The 19,128-nt window shown below is 31.9% G+C and overlaps 3 protein-coding genes across 4 annotated transcripts in view; 1 reads left to right on the forward strand and 2 right to left on the reverse strand.

Moving 5' to 3' along the window:
• Positions 1-7,235, reverse strand: part of LOC146536393 (uncharacterized) — a 34,554-nt gene extending 27,319 nt beyond the window's left edge. Inside the window, exons 1-2 of the mRNA XM_085190533.1 lie at positions 7,136-7,235; positions 226-448 (exon numbers count right to left, since the gene is read on the reverse strand). Of these exons, the coding sequence (XP_085046659.1) occupies positions 226-252 (27 nt within the window). The 5' untranslated portion in view covers positions 253-448; positions 7,136-7,235. The remainder of the gene's footprint in view (positions 1-225; positions 449-7,135) is intronic.
• On the forward strand, positions 1,456-8,017 carry LOC146536395 (UDP-glucosyltransferase 2-like). The gene is made up of 10 exons (XM_085190295.1): positions 1,456-1,523; positions 1,870-1,949; positions 2,494-2,646; positions 3,085-3,175; positions 4,114-4,306; positions 5,065-5,262; positions 5,395-5,614; positions 6,685-6,904; positions 7,104-7,323; positions 7,401-8,017. The coding sequence occupies exons 3-10, from the start codon at positions 2,497-2,499 to the stop codon at positions 7,672-7,674; spliced, it is 1,566 nt and encodes a 521-aa protein (XP_085046421.1). The 5' UTR covers positions 1,456-1,523; positions 1,870-1,949; positions 2,494-2,496; the 3' UTR covers positions 7,675-8,017.
• On the reverse strand, positions 8,008-15,396 carry LOC146536396 (UDP-glucosyltransferase 2-like). 2 transcript variants are annotated; one of them, XM_085190300.1, is made up of 8 exons: positions 15,187-15,396; positions 12,645-12,735; positions 11,734-11,923; positions 10,970-11,161; positions 9,878-10,097; positions 9,395-9,614; positions 8,753-8,972; positions 8,008-8,275 (listed from the first exon to the last, which is right to left on the reverse strand). In XM_085190300.1, the coding sequence occupies exons 1-8, from the start codon at positions 15,328-15,330 to the stop codon at positions 8,020-8,022; spliced, it is 1,533 nt and encodes a 510-aa protein (XP_085046426.1). In that variant the 5' UTR covers positions 15,331-15,396; the 3' UTR covers positions 8,008-8,019. The 2 variants fall into 2 exon arrangements, with proteins under 2 accessions (XP_085046426.1, XP_085046427.1); XM_085190301.1 differs by lacking the exon at positions 15,187-15,396 and adding an exon at positions 12,965-13,373.
• Positions 15,397-19,128: the final 3,732 nt, after the last annotated feature.

Consider the following 19,128-nt stretch of genomic DNA (forward strand, 5'->3'; position numbering starts at 1 on the left):
AGATGACTAAAAGGAAAAAATAAAAAATATATATCGTAGCTCTAATTTAAATGAAATGAATGAATACACTGCGCTGTTTGAATCAAGTTTGAATTTAAAAGTCTTAAAACACTCATTATAAGGTTTACCTTTATCATTAGGTTTTAATAAGTCTTAAAATAAAAATACTAAAAACTAAGATTTATAGAATTAGATGTGAATATAAATTTTAAATAACTTACTAACATGGGCATCATGATGCACCATATTCATAAAGTCCTGAGTAACATTCCACCTCAACAAATTATACCAGATAGTGCCTTGAAATGTATCACCTGCGTTCAAAACTAAAGATTCTGGGTCTCTTACAAGTGCTTCTCGTATAAGAGTTGCAAGTCTGGCGAAGCCTCCTATACATGGTGATACAGATGGATTGCATACAGACCCTGATAGGCTGGTTTCTACAAATCTAAAACAACAATCATTTTATCATCATCATCACGTCAGCCTGTTGACGCCTGCTGTTCTCCATAGGCATAACCCAATAATTAATTTATAGTTATTTTTCTAAGCTGTCATGGTTCAGTGGGATAATGTGGGTTCTATTTCAAAATTTAAAATATCAGAAATTTCTATCAAAAAATGATGCGTTATTCTGAAGAACAAAAACAGTTATCACAAAAGTTTGACAAATGACCGATTTTGTCACATTTCATTCTTGAACACGTTAATCAGACATAAATTTTACTTGGGAGATAAACAACAAAATGTAGGTGTATTATAAAAAAACTGACCAAGTGTGAGATGGATATGTGGAAAAAGGGTTCCATATCTATCTATAAAACGGCCAAATTAACAATTATTTTATTTTGTTTTTCAATATTTGTTCTTACAGCGGCAACAGATATACAGCAAGTGTGACAATTTCAACTATCTCGGCCCATTGGATAAAGCCTGGTGACAGATGGACAGACAGTAGTCTACCCAAAGGACACGGAACCCTAATAAGATAAAGCTGCTATAGATATAGCTGCACGCTATTAAATATTATCGATTTCTAGATTAGATCTAGCGACATACTTTTATTTGTCTACTATATAATTTTAATCAATGATGTCGTAGTACAGATTAAAAGTAAGTATCTATGAATATATGGGTTGATGGCGTCTTCGACTGCATAGAATTTAATTTAGGTATAGATAGACGAAATTAAAAAAACTATAGTGATATTAAAATTACAAAAGCTGTGTGTATTTTTTTTTTCATAGTTATGATCAAAATTAAACACGTTTATAATTTTGATACATCTAGATATGTCTATTTCTAAATAGGGTCCATTCTAAAATTTTTTTTTCAGTGAAGAGAAATAATTAATAATTTTAGGGGATCTCCAAGTAAAATTTTCTTTTTAAATTCGGTAAGAGGTTATCATAGTGCATCGGCATTGGCACAGCGTGTAAACTGTACACTTGACAATTACGAATTCCCATTTGTCGAAATTCACGATGGGGAACAGGCGTGACTAATTTGACGTCTTCGCTCTGGTAAGAAGACATATTGTAGCGTTAAAATTCGCCTTCCAACTAACAAAATCTGGTAAACTGGTCAGGTAGTTCTTCTGCCTATTTCGCTATATGTGGAATGCATCGTAAATCTAACTTATTTACTTTCCTAGTTTAAGATCTCATCAATATTTAACCATTTTTTTTTTAATTTCACAAATTATACTATACTGTAAAAAAAATTGAGGCCATCGTAGCGCAGGGACACATGTGTGACAAATTTCACTTTCTTTGGTAACTTTTATCCATTGCCAGTTACTTATACAGCGCCCCCTGCCAGATACTAAACCCTAATAAATTACAAGCATCTTTTTTTTTATGGAAAAAGGACAAGGCAAACGAGCGTTCGGGTCACCTGATGATGATCACCGCCGCCCACGACCCCGTGCAGCACCTGAGGAGCTACAGGTGCGTTGCCGGCCTAGAAGAGTATTAAAGACTGGCTAGTCGAAATGCCTATGGAAATGGAAAAAATGTAATTTTCCATTTCACGTCTTAATTTTCACGCAAATATACCTAGTTGCGGGAAATAGTATATCTTATCTCCGTATCTTTTAGGTACCCAAAATTGCTTAATTTTACTTAGTGTCTACACAATATTTACTTTATATCATAGATACGAATGGAATATGACGTCATTTTAATGTTTTTTAACTTCTTGAATAATTATATTTATTAGTAACAAAGTAGACGTAAGTGTCGACGGTTGTTTTATTATATAAAAGTCATAAATAAATAAATATTTTCTTCGATTTAAATATGAAATTTAGCGTATTTAGAATAAAGTAAAATTTTTATTTTACTTTATTCTAAAGACTTAGGTTTAATTATTTTTTTTTCTTTCTAAAATTATATATATTAAAAAGTAAAGCCTCTTCTCTTAATATTCAGCAAATATCTCAATAATTTTTGTTTAAAAATTAACATTTATGGTTATTCTTCTTTTTTCCAGAAAATGATTAATTGGTTGTGCAATATAGTGTTATTAAATATTTTAATAAGTATCAATGGTTATAGAATATTAGTAGTTTCACCTTTACCCGCAAAAAGCCATGCAATACTCGGTGAAGGGATCGTGAATCATTTAGCAAGTGCTGGACATGAAGTGAGTATAATACGTTTTTTTCAGCTCCTTGCGAGACATGGAGAAATTTGACTACGATTATTTGTTGTGGCTTCGATTTGCACTTATTTTTGCAGCTTCACGCTGTATCCCGCACATGGCAGGGTACGCAGAGGGAACCTAGTATGACGTATTAAGATTTGTCATTAATTTCAGCTTGATAATTCTACGCGATGTCGGGAAAATGGTCTTGACAGACAAAAAAGTCTGAAGGCATAGCGTGTTGAATGGCGCAACTCAATTTCGCGTTTTAACCTTGACACCATTTGAAGCAATAAATATTTGCAAACGAATATTATGTATTAAAAACAGGACTGTAATTCAGTGTATTAAGTAAACAATTCAGTAGTTTAAGCGGGCAATACCGCGAGCGGATCGCTAATAATAAATAAAATATCGTAATAAATATATTATTTATAGGTAACCTATATAACTGGATTTCAACCCAGCAAACATCGTCCGGATGTCAGAGTTATACAGATTCATGAAACTGCTAAACTTGTTAGAGATGGTATTTATGTTTTTCCCTACACCTAATTATAAAAATAAAATCAAATCAAAATAATGCCTCCAAAATTCGGCGGAAAGTGGAGAACGGAGTGTCTTAACACTAGGTTCCTTCTGCCTGCCCTGCTGTGTGAGAGATACAGCGCGAAGCTGACTTAATTATAATTATCTTGTATGTCACATTTGAGGCAAGATGTGAACCAGGAGTTTAAGCGTGCGACTGTAAACGTGACGGTTATGGGTTCGATTCCCACTCGAGGAAATGAAATATGACTCACCTCGGTTTCGCAACGAAGCACAGCGCGGAGTACAATTCTGTCACTCAACACGAATGCCTGTAAAATTCGGCGGAGAGTGGGGGCACAAAGTGCCTTAACACTAGGTTCCCAGGTTCCCTCTGCCTATCCTACATATGCAGGATAGAGCGTAAAGCTATTTTTGTATATATAAGACTAGCGGACGCGCGCAGCTTCGCTTGCGTAATTAGGGGCGAATTCTAATAAACCACGAAACATGTGTTCAATGAAATATTTTTAAGAGTCTAAATTTCAAATTTTATAAAAATCGGTGACGATTTAAAGATTTTTCCATACAAACTTTCAACCCCTTATTTGCACCCTTAGGGGGAGAATTTTATAAAACGACGAAATACGTGTTCAATTAAATACTTTTAAAAATTTAAATTTCAAATTTTATAAAAATCGGTGCCGATTTAATTTTTTTTCCATACAAACTTTGAACCCCTATTTCACCCCTTTAGGGTTAAAATTTTTCAAAATCCCTTCTTAGTGGATGTTCAGATTACGAAAGTAAACATCTGTCCAAACTTCACGTTTCTACGCACAGCGGTTACGGCTGTGCGTGCGTCTTACCTCAGTCAGTGAGGACAAGTCCTTTTATATATATAGAAGAAGAAGATAATGTCTTAATATTTCCTTATAGATGAACCACTTATTAACATCAAGTCGAAATTAGAGACATCAGACAGCGATGTTTTTTTTAGTGCAATACAGTTTCTAATACACGTAAACAAATTAACACTACAAGATACTCGAGTGCAAAAACTGATAAGTGATAAAAATGAAAAATTTGATTTGGTTATCCTCGAATGGTTGAACACAGAGGTGATGTCTGGGTAAGTTTTACTTTAAACGCCTTTAATTTTTGCTTCAATGTCAATTTGTTGTAGATATAATAAAATACGTAACTTGGTACTTCGTAACAAGGTAGTTAAAATTTTTGTGACGTGTCACTATTGTCTCCTTATTTACCTCATATCATATTGTAAGTACGTGTGCATGAGAACAGGGACAAGAGAAATGTGCCATAAAAAAATAACAAATACTTATATTTACTTATTACATAAAACTAATCACAGCTCTTAGGTTATGTCCCATATTAAGCTATCATTTGACGTAGGATATAATACTAATTTAAATTTTAATAATGATTAAATCCAATAATAATAATGGTATCCAATTCTGGGTTCCAATTTTTGTGATATGTTCGAACTTTGCTCAGGCAATTTGCCACTTAAATTATCTAGAAGCTTGGTTGTACTTCCTTGTTTCATCTTCGGATCTTCTGTCTCGGGCCAGATTAAATATGCAAACTGCATTTGGCACTCGCGTTTCCAAAGGCAGTAAGCAAACCAAAGCGGCACTATAGAGCTAGAAGCAGTTCTCACCACGTCAGCAACGTCACTTAGGGCATCATACGATCCTATACTTTTTCATACGGCGAAAAGTTTCATCAAAGATCTAATCTTATCACATCGTAAAGGTTTTTAACTTCACTTCGTGTTAATACACTCCGTTCCCCATTTTCTGCCGATTTCTGGATATAGTTTGGTATATTTTTTATGAAATGATTATATGTTTTAATTAATTTTAGGTTTTCAGCGTTATTCAACTGCCCGTTCATATGGCTTTCAACAGTTGAGCCCCATCCTATGGTACTACAACTGATAGATGATATCCATAATCCGGCGTACACTGTAGGCATGGCGTCTCATTATATTGCTCCTCTGACATTCTTTCAACGAGTGCAAGAGTTGTGTGCATTTATCTTTAATAAGCTTGTGCAAGTTCTGTAAGTAAGGTTTATTTAGAATTTAGATAATACGAAACAAATATAAACAACAATATAACTGTTATATTCACCAGGGTTCGGCGGAAAATTTCACACAAAGTTCATTGAGCTCTTTCTTATTTTTTTTTTCAGTTATATTTCCCGTATTGAAAATGATATGTACAATGAAGTATTTGCCCCACAAATTCGTAAAAGAGGATACCCAGTACCAAAATTGGACGACTTAAAATATAACGCATCTCTTATTTTAAGTAATTCTCATGTGTCAATGGGAACTGCTACAGTGTTGCCTCCAAGCTTGGTACATATTGGTGGATATCATATTGATAATAATGTAAAACCTTTGCCTGAGGTGAGTTTGTTTTTAAAAGCTTTTATTTAACTTGCAATGTATGTATGTGGGTTCGGGTGAAATTTTGGAGCTCAATTTTGAAGTAGATATCGTCAACCGATTGAGCTGAAATTTTGTATACACGTTTAGTTTGGATGACAATGCACGATAAAATATGTGACGTCATTCTAAATGTAATATGGCGGACCATGCAAGATGGCGGAATAGTTATTTTTAATGTACTTCTACAATATGGATATCAAATGAAAGGGCTCGTTGAGAGCAACTCGAAAAATAATGTTGACATTACATTCTAAATCCCATAAGGAGGAAATCGAAGGTAGCCGAGTATCTATTTGGTCTACTTCTACAATATAGATATTAAATGAAATGGGTCATTGACCGTAACTCGAAAAATAATGTGACGTTTTTCTAAATTTAATATGGCGGAACATCTAAGATGGAGGAATAGTTATTATTTATGCACATCTGCAATACGGGTATCAAATGAAAGGGCTTGCCGAGAATAATTAGAAAAATAATGTGACATCTAGTGTGAGAAACCTAGCCAGTGGTAACTAAAAAGTAAAAAATTATAATAAACCATAAAAGCTTGTCGCGCGATTTTCTTGTGTAACTAAACTAGTGCTAATATAATTATATAAAATCTGCTAAGTTTCAATTTAATTAAATATTGATTAACGCGACAAGCTTTTATAATCATATAAATTGTGTACAATGAAGTTATGAGTTGATAGTTAAAATTTAAAAGACAAATTTTATTTTTTCCTTTTTAGGGCGTTTAAATAAAAGCTTTTTCTAAAAATGATTTTTTGCTTATAATTTTTTACTTAATTGTTTGATCAAAAGTGCAATAATGTTATCTTTTTTTATGTATTTATTTTATTGTTTTGCTTCACGCTGCATCCCGCACAAAGCAAGGCAAATAGAACCTGGAAACCTATTGTTAGAACACTCCGTTCCCATTAAGATTCTTTACCCGGTTGCGGAACTCGTTAGCAGAGTAAATAATTGAAATTATTCCTTCGACTACAAAAAAATATATAATATGGTATTTTATTTTATTTCAGGATCTACAGAAATTAATGGACAATGCAAAACATGGAGTTATTTACTTTAGTATGGGATCGAATTTAAAAAGCAAGCATTTTCCAGAAGTTTTAAGGAAAGAGCTATTGCAAGTGTTTGGTGAACTAAAACAAACGGTAATATGGAAATTCGAGGAGGATCTACCAAATCGACCAAGCAACGTGCATATAATACAATGGGCCCCACAACAAAGTATTTTAGGTAACCATCATCAATTTAAGCTATTTAGTATGTACGTAGTCCTCAAACCAGTTTAGTCCATAATGCATTTTAATTTAGAAATATATAAGCTATCTTTAAAGTTTGAGTCTTATAGGCATAGAAGCGTTAATGTAAAACACCATAGAATAGATGCCATAGACGTATCGAAATTAATAATAATGCCTTAAAATTCTTGCAGCTCATAATAACAGCGTCTTATTCATTACTCACGGAGGTCTTCTATCTACTACTGAAACTATCCACTATGGGGTACCCATTATCGGTATTCCAGTGTTCGCTGATCAATTCACAAACGTGGCTAGAGGAGTACAGAAAGGATTCGCTAGAAAAGTAGATTTATCTTATGAAATGGCTGGAGAATTGAGGAGTGCTATAAAGGAAATTATTTCCAATCCTCAGTAAGTTAACATTTGTTTTTAAAGTTAAAGCATATTTCATTTGAAAGCATTTTATTGTGGTAACTTTTTTTTTTCAGATACACGAAAAAGGTAAAGGAGCTAAGTAAGATTTACCATGACAGATCGGTCCATCCCAGCAAAGATTTGGTCCATTGGACGGAACATGTCATAAAGACTGGAGGGGCACCACATTTACGCCCTTCAAGATCATTCATGCCTTGGTATCAAAAAATGTATATAGATTTAGTATTAGTAATAATAACGATAGGTGCAATTTTTAAATATTTGTTAAGTTATTTGTTGAGTTTGTTATGTAAAAAGAAAGTTTCTAAAAGTAAGAAATTTAACTAGGAAAAAAACAATGTTAAGTAAGAATTATATTTTATTCTATACGAGTAGTATTGGTATCTTGTTCTATATGATGTTGATTTTCCTATTTATGTAAGAGTATATATCTTTACATGTAGAAAGATTTGATTAACACCCGAGGAAACGAAATATTTAATATTATCGTTACTTATTATCTGTGGTAATAAGGCAAAGCGCTGCGTTGACTTCCGCCATTCAAAGGCAATGACTCCCGAATTCGGTAGAAAGTGTGGTTGTATATGGAGTTATGTAAACTGGATGTAACAAAACAGTAACGCTTTAAATGAAATTCAAGATACAAATAAAACCACAACATAAAAAAAATAACTAATCGAGTTTATTGTGTACTTTTTTCTTAAAAACCTTTTGTATAAAATATGAAAGAATAACAAAAACAATTAAGATTACTATAACGAAATCGATATAAAGTTTTGTAAACCAGCTATATTTTAATGCAACAGACCGTAAATGCGGGGCCCCTTTTGTCTCTATAACGTGATTTACCCAATATTTTAATTCTTGTTCAGGAGATACAATTCTTTGTCTAAATATTTTGGACAACTCCTTGGCTTTTTGAGTGTACCTGAAATTATAGTTTTTTGAATATATGACAAAGAATATAAATTCCAATTGTTATTGAAAAACAGAGGGAACCTTGTGTTAAGATACTCCCTTCCCAATAAGACCCTTCAACTTCCCAATTTCCACCGAATTCACGGCATGACGTGTTGACTGGTAGAACACACACTGCGCTTTTGCCTCGTTATTAGTTAGAGCGAGGAAATTAAAATATTAAATATTTCAATCCTCAGTGGGTTCGATTCCCACTCGAGGTTTCCTCACAATTTTTCGCACCACATTGACCTCACTCCTTACTCTTACTCCATTTCCTAGTTTCTGTCTAATTTTCGAAACATTGCGTATTGAGTGGCGTAACTTAACCCTTTCCTTCCCCAGAGAGGGAATAGAATCTAGTACCGTCGCGTTTGCCACACTGTGCCACTGCGCCACGACAACCTCAATATCATAATTTATATTGTTATTACATTGTTTATATTACCTGGAGTCATTTAACATTTCTTTAACAACAATTTTTAATGAACCGGCAACGTTTTCATTAAAATCGACTCTTCTTCCGTATCCCTGTTGAACAGCTCTATTTATATTAAAAAACTGATCTGCATAGAAGGGCATTCCAATGATTGGCACTCCAAAGTTCAAAGTTTCAAATGTAGAAAGAAGGCCTCCATGAGTTATGAAAAGTATACAATTTGGATGATCTGTAAAAAAAAAAATTTATATCAAAAGAACGAATAGAGAAACAAATAAATAAACATCTAACTTTCCAACAAAATTCTCTACGAATTTTATATTAATTTAATATTTAAAGCTTTTTTAATGTGCTATCTTTATTTATTTATTTTTATCTTCAAGCTGTATCCTGCACATAGCATGGTAGGCAGCGAGTACATAGTAATAAGGAACGATAGTGTATCGTTCCCCAACTTCCACCGAATTTTTTGATACATTGCCTGTTGGGTAACAAAATTTAACGCCACTTTGCTTCTTCGCTTCGCTTTACCTCATTACCAGGGCATGAAAACCAAAAAAAATATTATATATTTTATTCCCTCAGTGGGAATCAAACCCAAAATCGTTGTATTTACATACTATACTATTAAATTTCATTAAAATTTCTTACTTAAGACACTAGGCTGAGGTGCCCAAGTAACAACATGAACATTTTTAGGCAAATTCGGTATAACATGGTCCAATTTCCAAATAACTGTTTGTTTCAATTCACTAAACAAATTTAAAAGGTCATTTTTAATTTTTTCAGACATTTTGTGAACACGAACGAGTGTACCTAAACTAAAATATATCACTCCTTCTGTTGAGTTATCCATTATTTCTTGAAAGTTCTGGAATTTGCAAAGTTTATATCATAAAAAAACTATTAATCGTCAATTGTAAATATTTTAATAGAATTGAAAATTAACAATTTTAATTATTTTCATTTTCTCGCTCTCCGCTCCCCACCTTCTTAGAAATTCTCAAGGCAACGCGTATTTAAGGGCGGAACTCAACGCCGCGTTTTACCTCATTTTATTCCTTTGAGTAAGAATCTACAACTTTCATTTTATACAATAAGTTTTAATAATTTCTATAAATAAACAAAACTTACTTGAGGCAACTTATCAACTGTTCGTTTAATATGATATCCACCTATATGTTTATAATTTTGGGGCACCGCTACATTGTAACTGGTGACCACGTCAGAATCACCGAGAATCAACGAGGCGTTATACTTTACATTATTATAATGTGGCAATGAGCGTCCTCTTTTATTAACTGCTGATTGAAATAGGTTTTTGAATTTTTTATTGTGTTCTTCGGTGTTTAACCTGGAAACATATTTATTGATTGAATATAGAAATAGAGATAAACCATTTTTTTTTTCCTTTATAGGAATTCCATATGCAATTTTTTTTTATAGAATAAGAAGCATTATTTTAAGATCTACCCATCACTTAAAATCGTAAAATAAATTAATTTTTAACAAAAACAAAAACCGACTTCTAACAATGAACTAAAAAGTGAAAAATACTTATACAAAGATTTTATAATTTTGAAGTCGGTGCCAAGTAAAACAAACAGGCTTAGTAATTAGATATTGTAGTAAAGGTGTTGTAGCATTAGCTTCGTCCAGGCAAGACACAGTGTTAAGTTCCGCCACTCAAAACGTAATGCCTCCAGAAATCGGCGGAAAGTGGGAATCGGAGTGTCTTAACATTTTACCCTTCTAACACTTCACCTTTTGCCTACCTTGCTGTGTGCGGGAAACAGCGTGAAGCTGATTTGATTTTAAAGAAATGGATTAATTGGTTTAATTAACCAAAGTTTAAATTTAAAAAATCTTTAATTTTCATTTTTAACAAAGGCGATATTTTTTTATGTACACAATGGAGTCTGTCCAATTGAAAGTAATTTATTCATATAAGCAATATTTTTCATAATTAAAGAGGATGTTGTGGCGCAGGAAACGTAGCCAGTAAACACAATGGTTCTAGTTTCGATTCCCAAGCGGGCGAATGAAATGTTTAATATTTTCATTTCACAATTCCTCAACAACTCGGCGGAAACTCGGAAAGTGGCGAACGTGTTTTAATGGAAACAGTAGTTTTAATTAATACTAGGTTCCCAGGTTCCCATTGCCTACCATGCTTGGTTGCAAAGCTACAGATAAAAAATAATAAGCAATGTACTTTAACCTTACCAGTTATACAATTGTGTTCTGATCAGCGAGTATAAATAAGAAACCCTATCAAAGAAGGAGAAAGAGTATTCCTTAGATAGAAAATGTCCAGTATATGATGGGTTCAAATTTTCATCAACAAGAGATATTACAAATGAATTTAGCGACATGGAGGAAAACCATATGAATGGACAGTTGAAAACCGATGAAAATCTGAAAAAAATAATATTGGATATTGTTCAATCAGTCTGGCTACATTGAAACTCTTATATGTTAGTTACAATTTATTTATGTCACTAGCATCTCTGTAGGCAGATTTTTACAAATTTACGCTACCTAAGATTTAAGCTAAGGAAAATACTTTTAAGGAAAGAAAAATACTTTTCAGAAAGCATATAAACTTAGAATGTTATATGCTTTCTTAAAAGTATTATTAAACTTGATATCTAAAATACATTTCTAAGTCTTGCCAGCATCCAGGTAGACCCAGTTTAGTCTAATCCTGTAAATGCATGTGTTGGTATGAATTTTGATTCCCTCTCAGAGGACTGTGAGAATTTTATTTTTATTTTCTTGTTCTGGTAACAAGACAATTATGCCATACTTTGATTTCTACAAACAAAAGTCAAAGTGTCTTCACAATAGTTTCCCTCAACAGTATGAAACAAAAAAATATATTTTCACACTGAAACCTTTTAAATAGCTATATCCATAGCAGAATAAGCAAAAGAAACCCAGATTACATATACTCTCTTTTTATTCATGATAAAAAAGCCAATACATACCCTGCATTATATTCAACGAAGAGCCATTCAACAATGGCCAAGTCATATTCTTCTTTTGGATCATTTATAAAGTTTTGTACTGCATCAGTTTCTAATGTTTTGTAAAAAAGATAATCAAATATCTCTAATACAGCCAAGTGGTTTTGCAAATCGAATTCATTATTCATGAGATTGTTAAGGTCAAAGAAATCTGAAATTGTTTTTGTAATTTTGTATTAATATTTTGTTTTAACTTCATCCGAATAGCTAAGGTTAAGATACTATGTCCCAACCAATGTCATATTTTCAAAAAATGTATGTTGAGTGATGGAACTGAAAGCTGAACTTTGCCTAGTTACCAAGGCAAAAAATAATTATTTTCCATGAGTGGAATTATTCATAATTTTCAATTACCAGCCTCAATTTAGTGTTAAGACACTCTATTCTCATTAAGATACTTTCATTATTCACTTTCCACCAAATTATATTATTATATAAAACTATGCTTTGCCTCATTACTAGAGCGAGGAAACAAAAATGATTAAATTAATTCCCTTGAGTGGGGAATAAACCCACAACCGTTATCTTTACAGCCACAAACATGTGCCACTGGGCCACAAAGACTTCTGGGAGGTATATTTTAATATTTTTAAAATATTTTCTGCTAAGTTCATGTTGGAATAATAAATATATTATAATATCTGAAGATTTTTTTTATTGAAGTAAAAAAATAAGACAATGTCTAATGTTAGTATTTCTTTGTGGCTTTAAAATAAAATATATCATTATTTTTCTTAGTTGGGGCATAGTATTATTGATACATTGTAGTGAGTGGTAGAACTTAACACCAACCCCATGTTTCCAAACCAATATATCACAAATTTATAACTGCTGCAATTTGTAAAGTGATTTGTGATTCTTTTCAAGCTTACCTTTGGAGAAATATTTCATATTTTCAGAGATATCTATTTGTTTAAGACGTGAACTTCCAGATTTCATCAGAATTGGTGTGATGTAAGTGACCTGTAAACAATAAAACAAAAATAAAATGATTTTGTCTTATAAAAATTATTGTTTCTTAGTTTTATTCATAAAGATAAGTTTCCTACACAAAAATATTATTTTTATAGGCTCGTTTTTTTAGATTTTCTTTATTGGGTCTTAATCTACAATTTTATGACTTTTTGATCTAATGGCAATAATGACATTTTGTGATTAAATGCGTTGATGTCTAAGAGACCCGTGCTTTTACCTTTATCGGCTTGAAAATTATTATATCTTCTTTTTATCCGACTGCAAAAGAAGGGTTTTGTATTTATTGGTATAAATATCAAAGAACCCGATGTGCCGCAATGTGGAAGCATTTTGCCAAATAGGTGCCGAATTTTCCTTCAATATCTGGTTTTTAGATAATAAGTCCTCAAGGTTCATCATATTTTTTTCAAATAGTAGTATCTTGGCGCCGACGGAAAAGTTAGATTTAATTATCATTATGGCGTTTTAAAGCGTGCCAATGTCACATTGTTTGGAGAATACACGAAGGAATTTGTAATGTAAAAAAGAAAACGTTATACGTAAAAAAGGCATTATTTTACTTGAAAATTAAAATTTGAAGATTAACAGAATCTTCAAAACTTTGTTTCGACAGATTGATAATTGACGTATGTGTTGCCCTTGCCCTGCGTACTGCGTCGATATTGCAGTGTTGTCATACCCATTTTCCAGCTTGTATTGAAATTTTTCGTCATTAGTAATTTATATTATGGCACCTATTTCGTGTTTATTATAATAAAATAATGTATTATGTGCATTTATTAGTACGTATTGATGCAAATTTATTATAAGGACTCATTTGAGTCCTTATAATAATGTCAGATTATTTAAAATATACTTTTGAACACCAAAATATAAGCATATTATAATTCAATTAAAAAAGTTTTATTTAAATTGTAAAAATCACCAAAAAGACCTCATTACATTATTCATTTTTTCCCACTGCTGTCAAAGTAATAAAAATCTTTCATAGAAATTTACATATACCTAATCCTATATATCAATAAAATATAAAAAAAATATTTACACTCAATAAGACTTCGAACTGTGTCTAGGAATAATTATATGGTAAAAAACTAAAATAACATCGAAAAATCTTTTCGATTCAAATTCTGATGAGCAAAAATATCTTCCTTTATTTAATTGTCCATTCTTTAATTTTAACTACTTACTTGTATCGTTGATATGAATAACAAGATTACATTTAAGCTGCATATTTAATGAAAATAATACATAATAATCTTATCTCTATAATGGCTTGACTTTAAAAAGGATTGCAAAAAATTTTGGGAACGTATTGAATAATTTGTTAGAGCTCTTGGTCGTCTTTATTCTAAAAGTAGCGAATTCAAATTTTCCATGGACGATTTTTTTTTTGGGAATTTTAGTTTTATATATGGTGTGACATACTTTATGGTCAATAGCCATCTCTTTAAATAAATCATAATTTACAATTTAAGTAGACTACGTGCCCAATAAAATAAATGTACTAAAAAATTACATATGTATAAGAACTTCACCTCGAAAAAGGCATTTTAAAAATGAAAGTTGTTTGTTACCAAACATTTGATCACGCAGCAAGCAGATGCTTATCAATTATCATTCAATGACTTATGACGAATTAAATGTGAATTATCATTCAATGACTTATGACGAATTAGTGTGAATTTTATTACAGGGTGTGAAGAGTGTACTTAATAGTTAAAAATTAACACGTCAAAGAAATGCACGATGTTGTTGATGAAACCTCGCAAAAACAAAAACACGCAACACAGATATTGTGGATTCTATTCTCACTCGAGAGATATACCTACTGCCTATGTATGTACTATTTTAATTTCCTCTAGTCGAGTACCGCTACTCAACACACAATGGCTTGAGTATGACAGAAAATGGAGAACGAACGCTTCTTAATGGGAACGAAATGTCTAGTTAACACCATGTTCCCCGGTACTCTACTATGAGCAGGATTCAGCGTGAAGCTGGCTTGGTTGGAACTGGCTTGAGTTGAAATATTATTTTGTATCGATTAGTCCATAAAAATTAAATAAAATTAAATCTGCTTCATGTTGTATCCCGCACTCCGTTCCCCACTTTCTGCCAAATTCTGAAGGTATTGCGTGTTGAAGGGCAGAACTCAATACCGTGCTTTGCCACGACACCAGGGCGAAGAAATGGAAATATAAACGTAAATAAATATTTCACTTCCTCGAGTGGGGATCGAACACACAACCGTCGCGTTACAGTCACACCCTGGTGCCGCTGCGCCCCGACGTCCGACGACGACGACGAATAGTCCATATATGGAGAAATTACTTAGGTATATTATGCCTGAGGTCAGACACAACCCTTAGTTAATTCCATTGGGCCATGGAGGCGAAGAGAATAATTTTAAAGTGTAGGTAATCAAAAATTACATACCTCATGGCCAGCATCCAGCAAATGTTGTACCAGTGCCTCCCCCAAGATAGCATGACTCTTCCCCGGTATAGAGAACACAACTAAAATTCTATGCGCATCACATAAACTTAGAAATATTGATGAAATTAAATATATTATTAACATTTTGCTTGAATCTTCATATGATAGCCACTGTACTACTGTATAAGTATACTGTTACAGACGACTGTTGTGCTGACTTATTTAAACAGATTTTTGATGATAAGCGTATCGACCAAAACCGGTTTTAAAAATGGGTATACAAAAATGTTTATTCTGATTTAGGGCTTCTTTTAAAATTTTTTGCCAAAATAATAATGAACACAAGAGGTTGTGCCAAGTGCAGTTGCAAGAGTAAAATGTAGTTATTGAAGGTATGAATTTTTTTTTGACGTTTGGAAAGCAATGAATAAAGAAAATAGAAGAAAATAGAAGTGAGCATTTATGGCTAGAATTTATTATCAATCGTTACATAGTTTATTTCTTAAACTTTGAGATCATATCATATTGGAGGATGGATCCTTCAAAATGGAGATTGAGAGAGAACAAAGAAACAGGAATCTTCTACTCTTGACGACCCTGACTTTATTTTTGCTGCTTTTATTAAGTTCAAACATCCTTTCCAGTATACACTTTGATAAAATTGGCAACCCTGAAAGTGTTGCATGTGACAACTATGTTATTTAAATATTTAATACGATATAATATCTAAATATTTAATCAGATTTAATTTATTCAATTTGCAATAATATGTACCATATCGCAGTAATAATATGGTTTCTGATATATATTTTATGGAGATTTTTTTTTATGAATCAAGGAAGTTTTTTTGGCACAAAAGACGAACACCAGATCCAAGCTGTGTTAGCACAGCGGTTAACCGCAATGTGTTAATTTTATATTCGAGTTTTAACACCATTATTACTATTACTGCAATTTGACCCCAACGAAAAAAGAATCCTACTGAGTTAGTTTCACCAAAACTAGTTTTTTTTTGCATTTAGATTAAAGGAAAATATACGATCCGAATAACAAAACGTCCGTCGTACTTTTTTATACCTGTTCATTAAAAGAGCCATTAGTTGTAAGGTCTTAGTTATTTTATAAAGCTGAAAGTTTCTGCATTCACCAAACCATGGTGGTTACTTTGCCAGTTATCAAAAAAAAAAATAGTAAAAGTTTAGTAGTTAGTTAGTTAGTTTAGACTAACTTCTAAATAGTTATTTTACTAAAATGAGAGAAAAATAGTACCGAACTTTCGTTAAATTACAAAGCTCAATTTATAAAAGAAAGTATGCAATAATATTAGAAATAAATATTGTCCATTGCCAGACACTTAGCATGGCTTCAACTCTCTGCCAGACACACCCAAAGTCTATAAGCTGTATGTGCCTACCCATAGAGTAGGAGCAAATCATATTTTTTACGCATTAAGTAGTTATTTAAAATTATTAATAAATTGCTCTTGTCATTTACTAAATTGAACTTTAGTATATTACATTCGTAGACGCTTGTAATTTATTAGAGTTTAAAGGTGTTTTGCAGGGGTTTAAAAGAATAATAAAAGTCTGGCACTGGATAACGTCATTTCTAATATTATTGCCAAGAAAATATAAAAAAAATATGCTTTATAACTTAACAAGAGTTAGGTACGGTTTTTTGCATCTTAGGTATCTAATAATTGATAAAGTCCTTATTCTTTAACTTTCAGGCTTCTTAAAACAACAAAGGTCTCGCTTGGTTAAGCTCTGTCATAAAATTAAAACCAAATCAAATAAATAAATAAATAAATAAATTGACCTTAAAATTTAAATTAATGGGTTTTTTGCAACATCTTTTACACAGGTTTTAAACCGAGTCTGCACACTGTTAATTATTTGTAAAATGGTTATTATATTTATCTATGGTTTTTTTTCACATAGTATCACTCACGATCGATTTCTATACTTAAATGCCTAATGATTATAAATTTAATTGTAACTGTTATCTATTACATAAAAAATATCTTTTATAAGATATTAGGTATGATATAACAATGTTGGGGCGTTATTTTTTTTATTAAGATTGAGCGTGAATTTACTTTAAAACTGATAAACGTCCGAACATCGTAATATCGTATACTTTAGATATCTAAATTAACGAGCTTATAAAATTAGTATAGATAATAGCTATTATCGCTGCCCGTTGACGTTTTCGATTCATTTTTGAATGCACAATGCATCGAACACATTTAATTGTATAATGAATAACTAACCCTGTTTGTTTATAATAAGCCACTTTTCATCGATTTCCCAAGAAATTGGTATTTAGTGGCGGAACTTAACGACGCACTTTATCATGTAATCAGAGCAAGGAAAATCAAAATATTTTATATTTAATTCCCCTGAGTGAGAATTGAACCCATAACCGTCGAGTTTATTCACGCTTGTGCACCTGCACTACAGCCTCAAGGTCAAGGTGGCACACGTTTATCAATTATATACTTAAACATTAATTACTATTAAACTAACGTTGCCGGTTATTTAAGGGATTGCGTGTTTTTGGCGAAACTAAACACCATTTCTACGAATAGGAATTGAACCCACACTTATTGCATTTACAACAGTTCTTTAATTATAATATGAAAGACTCATTCAAGTAACGCAATGAAGAGAAACCTGTTTTCAAGGAATTCAGGCTTAAAAGTACCGAATGTATGTACTTATTGAGGTAAATATTAAATGTATGTAATTCCCCTGTCTCATTCATTTATATGAGGTAATAAATATTGTTATTTACAATGATTGTACTAATATATAAGTGTATGAAGTTTCGTCTCGTTTTTTGCTTTTTTCTTACCACCGTCGTATATTTATATGTTACTAGTGGACCCGGACGCGGCTACACCTGCTTGAACTATAAGAATATTTATTAAATATTATATAATATATTTATTTTTATAAGGATGAATATCAAAATATAAGTTATTTTTGGGTGACGTTTTCTTAAAACAACAAAGAAACTTTGCAAACCGTTGCTTAGCAACGACGGTTGTTATTAACATGGCAGAATAAATTGCATGTCAAATTAGAAAGTATTTTAATTTATTAGTATATATGTGTAATGTAATGTTATACAGCCTATAGCACTTCTGAAGAATGCAGCTTTCATACAAAACAAAAACATAGTAAATCGGACCAGTAGATCCAGAGATCTTAGCGTTCAAACAAACAAACAAACAAACAAACTCTTCCGCTTTATTATATTAGTATAGATTAGTGTAGATAATATATTAAAATTCCTTAAAAGAATCGAGCGCTTGGTCTTGAACCAGTGCCCTTACTGGTAGCACGTGTTCCTGATCTCAATCTTGCAATATTATATGCATACGACGACGACGATAAAATATACGAATATTCTAATAATGGTTTCAATCCTTTGTGCGATACATTGGAAATTTTTGTACAGATGTTTTTTTTAAATTATTCCATGTCTTTTAATAATATATTTCTACTAATATATTATAATAATATAAAACAAAACAAAACATTTTTCATTTGGAAAATAATAATTTTAATAATTTTGGGTTGTTAACAATTGTTATAAATATAAAAATATTGAAAATGACATAGAGTTTCTCACCTCGACAAAATGGACGAGTGTCTTAACACTAGGTCTATCTTTAAAAATTTTATCCCTAAAGGGATAAAATAGAGGTTGAAAGTTTGTATATAAAAAGCTTTAAATCGCCACCGATTATTACAAAAAAATAAATTCAGACGCTTAAAAATATTTAATTGAACACGTGTTTCGTAGTTTTAGAATTCATCCCCTAAACTGAAAATTAGTTCATAAACATACTTAATAAATATTCGTATAGTTTAAGCGGGCGAAGCCCCCCAGTTCGGCTAGTATGTATGCATAATAATTGCATAGATGGAAGTA

The sequence above is a fragment of the Heliconius melpomene genome, chromosome 9, assembly GCF_056956725.1.
Source record: "Heliconius melpomene rosina isolate 202511_hmr_F chromosome 9, ASM5695672v1, whole genome shotgun sequence".
In the NCBI taxonomy this organism is placed as follows: Eukaryota; Metazoa; Arthropoda; class Insecta; order Lepidoptera; family Nymphalidae; genus Heliconius; species Heliconius melpomene.